This window comes from Python bivittatus, unplaced genomic scaffold (genome assembly GCF_059951505.1).
Source record: "Python bivittatus isolate LINGU-HERP-01145 unplaced genomic scaffold, Pbiv_v1 ctg000080_np1212, whole genome shotgun sequence".
In the NCBI taxonomy this organism is placed as follows: domain Eukaryota; kingdom Metazoa; phylum Chordata; class Lepidosauria; order Squamata; family Pythonidae; genus Python; species Python bivittatus.
The window spans coordinates 21,897,177-21,911,198 of NW_028277035.1; the positions used below are offsets into that span (position 1 = coordinate 21,897,177).

The following is a 14,022-nucleotide window of genomic DNA, read 5'->3' on the forward strand; positions in this document are numbered from 1 at the left end:
CCAATCCCACAGCCAGTCCAGAAGGATACCATGGTCAATGCTATCGAAAGCTACTGAGAGATCAAGAAGCACAAGCATAGACCCACCACCCCTATCCCAGCTCCACCAAAGGCCATCAACAAGAGCAATAAATGCCATCTCCATACTATACCCCAACCTGAAACCTGACTGAAACAGTGCAGGTGTAGGGCTTAGATCAATCCCAGTACTTTGAAATGTGCCTGGAAACCTATAGGAAGCCAGTATAGCATCTGCAAGATAGGTGTTATATGGCTGTAGCAATTGCAGCAACTGTATTTTCTAAGTAGTTTTCTTCAAAGGCAGGCTATAGTGCAAGGCTATAGTCTAATCTTGTAGTGATTATGACATGTGTTACCATTGCCAAGGCCTCCTGATCCAGACAGGGCCATAACTGGCACACCAACCAAAGTTGGGTGAAAGCTTCTTTGGCTACAGTCTCCACTTACCAATTCAACAGTATCAGTAAGTCCAAGAGAACCCTACATTTGTGGACTTGCTCCTGCAGGGGGAGTGACATTCCATCCACCATTAAAACCACAGCAGAAAGCCAGATATTTCTGGACAAACACCAATTCTATCTTGCTAGAGTTCACCTTCAAACTCTTTTAACCCATCCAGACCTGCACAGCCTCCAAACATTAGCTCAAGACCTCCACGGCATCAGTATCTATATCCCAGAGATATACAGCTAGTAACACTTTGCCAAAATATAATCTGCCCATAAAGTACAGAAACATCTAGTGAGAGCCTGTTGAGCCCCACTCCCTTGTAAAGGACATTGGCTGAGGGTCAGCTGACAGGTCTTCTTAATGGTGGCCTCCAATCAATAGAACACATTACTCTCAGAAGAAGTGGTTCCAACCCTCCTTGCTCCAAAAGCAAATTAAATTGGTACTATTCTATGAGGCTTTCAGCCGCTAGTTGTGTTTGAGTGGCCATCACAATCTTCTTATTGCTGACTGTTTTAATTGTATATTGGAATTGTTGCTGCCAACTTGAGTCCATATGGATTGGGCAGACTTTAAATACTGTTAATAAATAAATGATGATGCCTGAACCTGAAGTGACCTCTCTCAGTTGTTTCATGTAGTTGTGAAACAACCAGAAAGAACCAAACTCTGTAGTAGTGCCCATTACATTGACCTATCTTCTTTTCTCCACTGACTGGAACCATCTACCATGGTAGATGATACAGAATGCTACTAAAAGGTTAAATGAGACCAAAAGGGGCACATTCCCCCCATCCAGGTCCCAACAGTCAACCACAAGAGTAGTCAATGCTGTTTCCATCCCTCACTGAGGTCTGACTGAAAGGGGTCCAGTTAACCTGCTTCCACTAGGGTACTAATTAACTGACACCCAACCATTTTCTGAAGAAACTATCTCTAGATTGGAAGCTTGGATGCAGGGGGACAATTGTCCAATATATCTCAATCTAGAAAAAGCCTCAACCCTCTTTTCCATATTTTTTACAAGAGAAAAAGGAAGATAGGTCCTTCATGTTTCTTTGTACTGATGGGTAGCTAGCTGCTGCAGTGTTCACAGGAATAGGAAGCTAAGATTATTATTCAACTATGGCCAATATCTAGAGAAAGAAACTAGAAAGAGGAAGGAGACCCTGTGATCAGTGAAAGGTACTGAGTGATCACAGCAGTAATATGAAACTGATTAAAGGCTTTCTTGGTTGTTCCCTTTCTTCTAGCTGGGAAACCAGAGAGAGAGAGAAAGATTTAAAAGTACCACCAGACTGCATATCCTTCTGAAACAGTGTAATCCTATTCAGAACAGGCAGGTCTATCACCTTCGTAATTAGGGCCATAACAAGCACCTTCATCTTATCTGGATTCAATTTTAATTTATTATCTCTCATTCAGCCCATTACTGACTGCAGGCAAGTATTCAGAGGAGCCACATTACTGCACAGAAAAATAGATTGGATATCATTAGCATACTGAAAGCACCCAATTCCAAATCTCCTGATCCCTCTCGGTGGTTTCATGCAGATATTGAAATGCTTTGGGCATAGAATAATTGCTCCCATTTTGAAGAAAAACTGTCTCCAAGTAATATAATCAGAACTCTACCTGACAGATAGGAACAGAACTACTGCAAAGTTGTGCCCTCATTCCTGAATCTCTGAGTTGCTCCAGAAGGATACCCTGGTCAAAAGCCATTGACCAGATCAAGAAGAACCAATGGAGTCACATTCCCTCCCTCAATTCTCAGACAAAAATAATATCTTAGGCCAGCCAAAGCAGTTTCAGCCCTCTAGCTTATCCTGAAACCCTTCTTAGATTTTTCAGACTAATCTGCTTCTTCCAGGACTGAGAAGCATCACTCTTTCGGTCATTTTGCCTAATCATGGGAGGTTACCAGCTGGCCTTTAATTGCTCATCTCTGTTTGATCCATGGCAAGCTTCTTAAGAAGGAGCCTAATACCTGTCTTTTTTCAATAAGGAGTCATTCTGCATTTTCTCAAGAAAGTGAATCAACTTTTTGGACAAAAAAAAAATTGTATCATCAAAAAATTAAAATATTTATATTTAAGAAAGGAAGGAAGGAAGGAAGGAAGAAAGAACGAACCTTTTTACAGACAGTAACACTGAAGCTGCAATCAAAACCACTCTAAGTATCCACGTATATGTCAAACCAAACCCAGAACAAATAGAAATTAAACCTCAAGTTCATCTGCACCAGTTTTGCTTCCTTTTTCTAACACGGAAGAAAAATAAGAAAGTTCCACACACCCCCAAAAAAGAAGTTCAAATTTTATTTTTGATGTTCCTCATCTAGAACATTCTTCTCATTGCACAATCCATTGGATTACATACAGATATTTCACAGCAGTAACAACCATTTCAGACTCTCAAACTCTCACAGAGCTGTTAAAAACTGTTAAGAGGATGTTTTTCCTGACAGTTCTATCAATGTGGCTTCTTGTGTTTAATCAAGATCAAATAGTGACTTCTTACACATTTGACAACTGTGAGGTCCATGAAATCTTTCAAAACAAAACCAAAGTTCTGTGCTACAATCGGCATTTGTCAGAAGTCCCAACCTATCTACCAACCAAACTTGTATTTTTGGATTTATCTCAGAACAGTATCCCAAGCCTGAGGAAGAATGACTTCAAGAACTTCAACTACTTGCAAGCTCTCAACATTTCCCAGAATAAAATACGGAAAATTGAAGATGGTGTTTTCATTCACACAAGCCACTTGGAATTTTTGAATCTTACTGCAAATCAGCTGCAATGTCTCTCCAGCTCTATGTTTGATGGGCTCATGAATCTTACCACCTTACTGCTTGCCAGCAATAAAATATACAGGATTGATCCTTCTGCCTTTGCCAACTTGGGGAAATTAAAGGTAATCGATTTATCTTCAAACAGATTGTATACCCTGAATGCTATGCATGCTGTCTTTAACGTGGAATCTTTAAAAGAGTTGCACATCAAAGACAATCACTTGCAGGACTTCTCAACCAAAGATATTATTAGTGCACCTCCATTGCTTCATGAGCTAGATGTATCCTATAACCCAATTTTCCTCATTAATATTACAACTCCAGTTTTGCACAGCCTTATTTCACTTGATTTATCATTTTCCAGTGCCAGTGCCTCTATTTTATGGGAAATAGAAGATCCTTGTTTTCTACAAGGCTTAAAGGCATTATATTTAGGAGGGATAGCAATGAAGCCACCTGAAATATCAAAAGTGATCCAAATGCTGAATTGTTCTCAGTTAGAGATTATCCACCTAAACCAGTTAAACATAACCGAGTCAGATAATCTTATTGAAGAGGTATGCCAATGGCAACAGCATGTACAAAGTCTTAACTTTCAAGGCAATATGTTCACAAGTGTTAAGGCAGGGGCTTTTGAAAATTGCACAAATTTAAAGTTTTTGAATATGTCATTTAACAGGTTGAAAAGCCTACCAATGACATCCTTTCAATCACTGAATTTGTTACATTTCATTTCTCTGTCAAACAACATATCCACTCCTGTACCAATTACTACTCCTAATGTATCATTATTAGAAAGCCTAGATCTTTGCTTTAACAAAATCCATAACATTTCCTCTGATGGCTTCAGACATTTAAATAATTTAAAGACCTTCTACATCAATGGAAACCACATCACTTCTGTCCATTCACATAACTTTGGTAATCTAAACAAACTACAAGAACTAAATCTAGGGCAAAATGGTTTAAGGACAATCAAGCAACCTTTCTCAGGAAGCTTAAATAAATTGGAAGTGTTGGTGCTAAGGCAAAATAAGTTGAATATTATAAAGAAAGGTGTTTTTAAGAATCTTTCTTCCCTTCGGTTTCTTAATCTGGCAGACAATCAGATTGCTGCAATAGAATCAGGAGCTTTTGAAGGTCTGAGCAATCTACAGACTCTTATTCTCGGACACAACAAGATCACTGAACATACTTTTCATGAAGAGACTTTTCAAGGGGCAAGCTCTTTAACAGACCTTGATCTTTTTAATAATTATATTAGCTATGAATCCTCAGATGTGCTTACCAACCCACCCTTTAAACTTCTGAGGTCTTTAAACAAACTAAAGATAAACAGCCAGGGTCATGATGGACTTAAGAATTTTCCAGTAAATCTTTTAGAGGGTTTGGAGTCCCTTGTACAGATCCATGCAGGCAATTTGGCAATCTCTTCTTTAGAACCAATGACATTTAGCTTTACTCCTACTCTTCAAGAGCTTGATTTGAGCAACAATAAACTTAATTCAATAAGCAGTATGTTATTTGGGCCTGTATCAAGACTGAAAGAATTGCACCTGAATAGAAATGGGCTAAATTCTCTCAGTTTTTTTCTCCATGCCAACCTTTCAAGACTGACTCTCTTCAGAGCAACTGGAAATCTGATAAGTGTTATCACTGAAGAGCAAATAAACACTTTAACTTCCCTTCTTTTCCTAGATCTCAGGCAAAATCCTTTCACCTGTACATGTAGTAACCAAATGTTCCTCCAGTGGTCATTACAGAATCCTAAAACTCAGGTGCTCCATTTCTGTCAGTACACTTGTGCTTTCCCACAAAAACATAGGGGAGACCAACTGTGGACTTTTAAAACATCTTCTTGCTTTATTGATTGTGAGTTTATCCTGTATATTGCAAACACAACAGCAGTTCTTTCACTTATGCTTGTCTGCTTCTTTTATCAATGGAAATTGCACATGATCTATATGTTTCATCTATTACTTGCTTACTATGTTGACAAGAAGCAAAAAAGAAAGGGGCAAGATATGGGATTTGATTATGATGCATTTCTTTCCTACAACACCCATGATGAAAAGTGGGTGATGAATTACCTACTTCCAGTGCTGGAAAGCCAATATTGTTGGAAACTTTGTTTGCATCACCGAGACTTTAAACCAGGACAGCCCATCATTGAAAACATTGTAGACAGTATCTACGCTAGCAGGAAGACCATTTGTATAATAAGTCGCCACTATCTGGAAAGCGAGTGGTGCTCCAAGGAGATACAGGTAGCAAGCTTTCGCATCTTCGATGACCATAAGGATGTCCTGGTTCTTATTTTCCTGGAAGACATTCCTACTGAATATCTCTCCCCCTATCACAGAATGAGAAAACTGCTAAAGACAAAAACTTACCTCAGATGGCCCCAGGATGAGCAGGAAATTCCATTGTTTTGGCACAAGCTCAATATGGCTATGAAGACAGGAGATGGAAAAGAGGATGAAAATTCAGTTTTGGCTGTATTTGTTCCTAATGAAATTCCTCATTGAGTATAGCTACAGTATGTTTAATCAACACATCTCCTGTCTGCTATTTGTCATTGGGCCAATTGTTTCTTATGAAAATTTCCCCCCTTCATTGAGAAATAGTAAAAAACAGAACTTTAAGAAAAGTTTGTTTTCTTCATGCTTTCATGTTGAGCTTTTCATATTGATCTGTTGCTTTAATATGTATATCTGTGAACGGGAAATGTTACATCTAAAAACTAAACTTACAACCTGTTCCTAGGCATCTTTATCTAGAAATTAGTCCCACTGTGTTCAATGGGTTTTATTCCCATGAAATGTTAAATACAATTGGAGTTTTCCTGTTTTCAGCAGATTTACTGGGTGTAAATTTTATTAAAGTCAATGGCATTTACTTCTTCATCAAATAATTTTACTGAACATCTACAACAAGAGACAATACAATCCTATACTCATCTGAATTTGGGGGGAATTGGACTACAGCTAGAGAGATACAAAATAGAAAATAACAGCTAAAATGGGAATAATTATGATATCTAATTAGATGTTGAGAATTCAAGTATAAAATCATCATTATTTCTGTCCCAGAATATATTAAGGGTAATAGACAACATAGATTTAAGCTTGTAGACTCACTTGAATTTCTTTTAAATGTATACTGAGAAATAAATAGAAACCATCAATATAGTTGTCTTGGAGGAGAATTTGTTCAGGAGTTTTGAATATAATATTGATAATTATTCAGACCTATTTCTAATTTGAATTTATTAAATCAACAGAAAATTAATATTTTCAAAATATTAAATTAATATCTGCAATGCGTATGCCATCTCCATGTATGATCCCTTTCTTCAAAGAACAAAGTTGTCTGTAATGGTAATAAAGCTGTTAAATGTTGGTCAAGAGACTTTAAAGCATGTTTTTAAAAGTAAAAATGGGGTTAAACAGTGTGTTTGTGAGGTAAATTTCTCCAGCATCTTGCTACTTATTCACATATTTTGTATTTCTCTAAACTTCGTAATCTGTGTTGTTTTGAAATGATAAAATTGGCCAAGTGGAATCTTATGCAAATCATATGTAAATCATATTCCAATATGTTTTTTGGATGACTTAAAAACAATGTGAATCTTTAATTATTCTAATGCTGTATATAAAAGTGTTGTGCTGTTTCTTTTTGCATGCTTCATTCTGTTATCTTGCTTTTCTCTAGCCATACATTTATTTAATGGAAATATTCTTACAGTTTAGAGCTATAATTTGGGTGTTCATTCTGAAACTCTCAAGAGCAATTTAGTTGTCCTCATGACTCATTTTCTTGTAAACATGTACACACATAGACCTAGTTACATCTAAGGAAAGATGGATGGAAGCAAAATGGATTGTTTCTTACTGAGGATTATTAAGTATCTTATAGTTCCTGCTACAAGGAGCAGAGAAGAGAGAAGGGTAACAGATAACCAATTATTGATATTCCATGCCTGGTGCTATTCATAAGGAGGCTGGAGAACAGATAAGCACGCCATTTTTCTGTCAAATGGAGTACAATTAGTTGCAACTCAGTATTTTGTTTGGAAATACACCCACCTGTCCATAAAGAAGGCTAATAATAGCATCAGAGGGAGGTTCATGGTGGCATTACATGGGATGGTGAGGAACAAGCTTGCCAGTTTTCTTCTGTGACCAATTCCACCTCCCATGATAGTCACTTTATGATTAAGTAATCTGTTCCATGTGCATGAAAGCCATTTTGTGAGAGTTCTCATTACATGCTCCCAAATTCCAATGTGCCCCTCAACCCCAAAAGGTTGGCCTACTGAAGTGCAGGAAAAGAGAGGTGGGTGGAACTGTAAGCAATGAAGGAACACCTTTACCATTGCAATTTATCTAGCTGATTCTGTCATAATTCAGCTACCTCCAATTCTCTCCTGTACTTTAACAGGTTGATTTGACTCTGAACAACACAAAAACTTTGCTTTAACGACAGACACAAATGCAGAAGAGAATCATGATGTAATTTTAGAGAAAGAGATAAATTTATAAGTGTACTTGTAACTGCTGCTGCTGCTGATTGAAAGCCACTTCTTTGTATTTTTTTAAACTAGAATTTCTGAATGTGCTAGGTACTCTGATTAGCATATATATATTTTATGGAGATTTCCGATCTGCATGTGTTTCTTTTTCATTTGGCAATGCGGTAAATGGCCACCTTAAATTTAACCCACATTGTGCTAGGTCATTATTTGCTGAATATGCCACTATTGACTGCTTCACACAACATGTTAAACCATAAACTACAGCTGACAAACCAAAATATCTAGACCCACACAATGCTCTAAACCAAAGTCTACCAGACTTGGTTTAGTGAGATACATAAATTGGGACATACCACCTGAACCAGTTCATAAAATGTGTGTGACCAAGAGTAAATGAAAAGCAATAAAAAAGAGAAATTCCACATTTTCTCACGTCTTATGGCGGTCTCCAAACTTTCCCCATGTCAGTTCATTACTGATTCATTAATTATTCTGAAATGTGATTATAACTCTACATACAGGCTTGTTGTTGTTCAGTCGTTAAGTCATGTCTGACTCTTCGTGACCCCATGAACCGTATTGCACCAGGCCTTCCTGTCCTATACAGGCTTGTATGACATATAAAATTTGGGTTTCTCTTACATTGTGTCTTTAATTCCTCAGAAATTACTGTAGTTCTCAATCTCATTTTTATGATTTATTCTGCTGTTATTACTGCTTTTCATACTCAGATATTACTTGAATTTTAACAACTATTTGTATTTTTGAAAACAATATAGTATATTCAGTTACTTAAAATTAATGAAATATTGAACATTGTCATGTTTTTTAATTCCCTACTTGTACTCTATTTTCCCTTTCCCATTTTTTCTTTATTTTTTCCTTTTCCTTAAAAAATTTAATAAAAACATAATGAAAAAATAATAATTCCGAGATGAATATGATCCTCAAGCAAGAGCCTCAATATATGTAAAGGTTTAAATTTTTTAGCTTACTTAGAAAAGATACTCATTTTGAATTAACACACATTTCCAACTCTGAGTAATATTGCCTTAATAAAATAAGCAAAGTCACGTGATTTTTCTTTGAGAAGGTTTTAGCAGCTTTATAGAAGGGACAGTAAGAAGGTTTTTTTAGTGATAGCAACTGTATACAGGATCAACATTAAGATTTAAACAATAATGCAGGTATCCATTAGGTGGCAGTATTATTATAGAATATTGTAAATCTAGAGCAGGAATGTGGGCCTTTTGCTCTTCCACACCATATATGGTCTACTTGGAGGCCAATAGATGGGAGACCTGTTTTTCCTGATTCTCCAAGTAGATATGAGTCAAGTTACAACAGCTTCCAAACAGCCCAAATCTCATAAAGAGCATTCATAAAAGAGAGATAGGGAGTGCTTTATGTGCTTTTTAGTTATTGATGATACATAATGATCCAAGGAATACTACAAACAAATTAACACCAAATATCTTCTGATTTAATCATGATTTTTTTTTTTTTATTAGAAACATCAACCATCCCTGAAACCTTTTTCAGATAACTCTTCACAGATATAACTGATTCTTGTGTCAGCAGTATTTTGCAACTTAAGGGAGGGTTAGTACGGGTGTGAGGCAGAAGAAGGCTCAGACATACAGGAATAAAGAACTAAAAAGCAGGCAATTTTCTGAACTACCAAAGAACGCTGTAAGAAAATAGCTTTGGAGAATAAGAGCAAACTTTTCAGAAAAAAAATAAGCAACATGGTGTGAACAAATATATCAGGTTCACAAAGCACTGCTAAATTAGAGCAGCTTCTTTACAGTCATCCATAGGAATGCATGAAAAGCATCTGCAGAAAGAAATTGTTGCATACCTATTGCAAGGGAAATCCTAAAAGGCCAGGAGCTGATCAAGAAGGGGAAGGGGATTTAATTATACTGGTCTGGATGTGCCAAACTGTAGAATGCTGTCTTAATATGTGCTAACAAAGTCAAGAGGGAAAACATCACTTCTTATGTTCAGTGCCCTCAAAGATAGTAGTGAATTAGAGATGCTAAATATAACTTGATGTGGGTGTGTTTTTAAAGCAACTAAAGTAAGACATTCATTTACTAATGAATTTTCTGTGCAATCCTATGCATCTCTATTTACAAGCAGGCTCTGAATTCAAAGGGTCTTGCTTCCAGATAAATGTGCAGACAATTTCAACCTGAGCTTCTTTGATTAAGCAGTTGACTTAACCAAGCACGCAGAGGAAAAATATATAAATGTTTATGGGAAGCAAATAAGGGAGTTTATATCTATATCTATATCTATATCTATATCTATATCTATATCTATATCTATATATCTATATCATGTATGTATACATACATACATACATACACACACACAAACACATACACACACATACCATATCTGACAAAACAAAAACAAAAGTAGCCCCTTCCACAAACATAGATGTGCTTCATTACATACACGCTCATCTCTCTGAATGATGCCCTGCATACCAATATTGGTAAACAGAATTCTGGAAAAGAACATTTTATTAAAATGATTGTTTAGATTGCTGGCAAAAAGATATGGCAAATTAAAATATCTACTTAATAATTTCTTTGTGTTTTTTTGTTAATGGTATTTAGTGCTTAGTTTAAATTATTTTTAAAAAGTGGCTTTTCACTTACAGGTTTATTCAAAAATATTTAACTCAGCAGTTGCTGCTTCACACAGCTAGATGGTTAAGAAATAATTACTGACTTTGGCCTTCTGCACATAACTGGTTAGCAGCTCTCAAGGGCACAACTTTATTCATCTGCAAGGGGACGGGTACAACTGTGAGCATGGGGAAGTAATCTTGATCAGTATGGCTGGAAGAATTCTTCTCTGTTTTGTATTTGCTGCTGAGACAGTTTGCTCGTATTCTCATCTTTTTGATGCCAAACAAGAACAGCAAACTCACCACTCCAAATAAAGAACTTCTATGCAAATATGATCCTCTTTGTGTGATAAATTCCTCCTGGATTTCTGAACAAATTGTGTCTTAACAAATTGTGTCTTAACAAATGGTTCAGTTGTATAGGACAGGTTTCCCCAAACTTAGATTCTTCAGAGGTTTTGCTTGTGTGCTGCTGACTGGGACAATACCAGGAAAAAATAAGGATGAGGGCAGGAAATCTTTCCTATTCAGGAAAGATGCTGACTCCATATAAACACTACATAATTTCTGCTTTTCTATTATTTCACAGAGACATTATTTTGAAAACCTTTTATAAACTATTTTGAAATTCTCTTGGAACTATAAAATGGGCTATAGATATCTATCTAGATACCTGCATATGTCTTCCCAAGAAGCTTGTGAAGAGCTCAAAGCCTTAGTAAATATCCATTAAGTACAGAGAGGGGGTCTTTGAGAGGACCTCAAGATATGTCATCAAATCTTGGTTTAGGGGAAAAGATATGGACCTGGCACCACAGATCGTGTACATCTTTTTTCAAAAGATTTTTTTTTAAGTCCTGCAATGCCTGCACATGTATCTTTTCACCCAAAGCATCAGAGGAAAAAAATAGAAAAATCAGACAGTGACCACCACCACACCAAAAACTGCCTTACAAGAAAAGATTAAATAGATTCCCCTTTTTGCCACTCCTCAGATCAAATTTGCAATCCCTAGTACCTACATTTTCTCTTCTAAATGTCAGGAGATTTTAACTTTAGTTACAACTGAGTAGAGCATTTTTGATACAGGTCAAGAACTAGATTGAGGCCAATTGCTTTTAAAAACTTGCAGTTGATGCAAATTGTTTGTGCTGTGTACTATATATTGTACAATTATGTATTGCTTCATTAACCAGATGCTTCCTGTTTCTTGTGTTATGAGAAACAGAGAAAAGCAGAAGGACAAAGTAACAAAACCAGGAGCTTTTTTCTTATTCTAGAACCACAGTAAATGAGAGGAAAATGAGGAAAATTCACTACAATGAATTGAACATAATTTTCTTTGCTTATAATACAAAAAAAGCTGAGAGTATGTATAGATAAATCATGGGTCAGTAAAGTAAAACAAAATGTGTATTTTGTTGAGGTGTTCCTACTAGAGGACAGAAGCCTTACTATAAAATGTGTGAACTCATAGGATGCTTTGTTCAGCTCAATCCATAAACTTACATTATTTACAACTAAGCGTGGAAAAGGTTGTTAAAAATAATTGGAGAAGTTCAATTCATCTAGGTCGTTGGTATAAATGTCAGCATGGATACAAAGAAATAAAGATGTCATATATATCAAATTTATATATAGAAAAGAACAACATTTGTATATTTCCCACCTCTTTATTCCTGATAAGGAAGTCTGCTTGACTCTGCAGATTTAGACATAACTATAATTCAAATCTATGTGTTTAAATGTGGATAATATTTTCCAGCACCCATTTGGAAAAAAGAAGCTATGAGAACGTTTGCAGGATTACACTGCTAAATTTACCCAATTGGAGAAGTTGCATCACCCTTTTCTGGGGATAAAACAAGTGCCACCTTGGGATAGTAAGATCAATCACTATAGAAGATGTTTGTCCCTTTGGACAGTCCTTAGGATGGCTTATCTCACTTGCCACCATGAGAGAAGATGTGGATTTTACAGATGAGGAATTTCTTCTTTTGCTGGTTCCATTGAATTGTTACTTGGTGGTATAGGATGTATTAAGGACATAATGAAAGTGTGGGGAATGGTCTGGGAGCAAACATTAGAGCAGTAATGAATGGGAGCAGATATGGTAGGAGGCTGCAACTTGACCATTACAAAGAAAAAAGAGTTGGCTTGTAGTTGGCTTCTCCTACTTTCAGGTTGCAGTCTAATCAAGGAATTCTAGATGAGAACAATAGTAGACTTGCCAACTTAAAAGTGCTCAACACCAGGCCAGTTCCTAGTAAAATCCCCTTATACAGAATTTAATCCTGGATGAAAGCCTTGACCTAGCATGTATTACAGGGACTTGACTGAGAGTAGAGGGGGTAGTTAATATTTTCCTGTCCCCTGGGATACTCTGTGTTGCAGCAGGCCAAGGTTGGGGGGCAGGGAGGTGTTACAGCTGTGGTTTATAGGAATTACATTTCACTGGCCAGAAGCTCTATTGAAAATCTGCCAATGTAGAATGCTTGTTGCTGTATTTGGGTGGCCAGAACATGTATGGGTTCTGTTAGTGTACTGTCCATCCCACTAAACAACACTCTCTCTTCCTTAGCTAGCCAAGGTAATCTCTCACAACCCTAGATTTCTTGTCCTGGGAGATTCATTGTCCATACCATAGTTGTTGAATTAGGAGTGGTTCCAAAGTTCATCTGATATGATGACCATAGATCTATAGTAATTGGTATCTGGCTGCGTGCATGCAGCAGGACATCTGCTGAATTTGGTATTCCGGCTGGTGATGGTGTTCTTGATGGAAGAGCTCTCTGATGTCATGCCCAGATTGCTTTCTGACCAGTTTTAGACTGCAGTTGCCGTAAGTATCTGCAGAAATGATGAGTTAGCTAACCTAAGTGCTTGATGGATCTGGAAGTTTTTTGAATGCATTTGGGGAGCTTCCAATCTGTTGTTAATACTGCTGAAGCTCTAGTTGATCTGTGGAATGTAGAAGTGGACTGGTCACTTGGCACTATCACTTCTAACCACATTCTTCCTTCCAGTAGAGCTCAATCATCAGTTTCTTGGTTTACCAAGCTGATAAGAGTGATGAAGTAGATGGGCAGAGGGTTGGAATGCAAATGGAGGAACTCTCACAGTGAATTGGTTTGAACACAAAATAGCTCCTTTCTTCATGTGGCTTGAAATCATACTGTGCAGTAGTACTCTTCTGCTCTTCTGCTTCCACTGCACCTGTACAAACAGGTCAGTGATGTTATACCACACTGGTCTATTCTCTATCAAGATGCTGGGAGAAGGGAGAAATTGACTATGAGCGTTTTTTGTTATTCTTTGTGCACGAAGTTGGTATGATTCACCTTAATTTGGACTCCAATATTGAGGTAGGCCTTAGGGAAGTAAGCCTGATAACCGCCTGTCAGGTTTAAGTGACTTCCTTTTAACTTGCAGAGCTTGAGATAGACAGTGTGTGTGGAGAAATGAGGACTGCTACTTATTTACTTGGTCCTTGCCCTTGTTGGCTGATTAAATCAGCCCAGCTGAGACTGACCCATAGTTAAGGGAGGTGATCAATGTTTCTCTGAGTGCAGGA

General features: G+C 37.0%; 1 protein-coding gene across 1 annotated transcript; it reads left to right on the forward strand.

The window, feature by feature from the left end:
• The first annotated feature begins 2,858 nt into the window (after positions 1-2,858).
• LOC103059878 (uncharacterized) lies at positions 2,859-9,998 on the forward strand. Its single transcript, XM_007421113.3, has one exon. The coding sequence runs from the start codon at positions 2,925-2,927 to the stop codon at positions 5,793-5,795; it is 2,871 nt and encodes a 956-aa protein (XP_007421175.3). The 5' UTR covers positions 2,859-2,924; the 3' UTR covers positions 5,796-9,998.
• The last annotated feature ends 4,024 nt before the right edge of the window (positions 9,999-14,022 follow it).

Bases quoted from the DNA above. Each gene is read 5' to 3' on its own strand.
- LOC103059878 (XM_007421113.3), top strand. From the start codon at position 2,925: ATGTTTTTCCTGACAGTTCTATCAATGTGGCTTCTTGTGTTTAATCAA.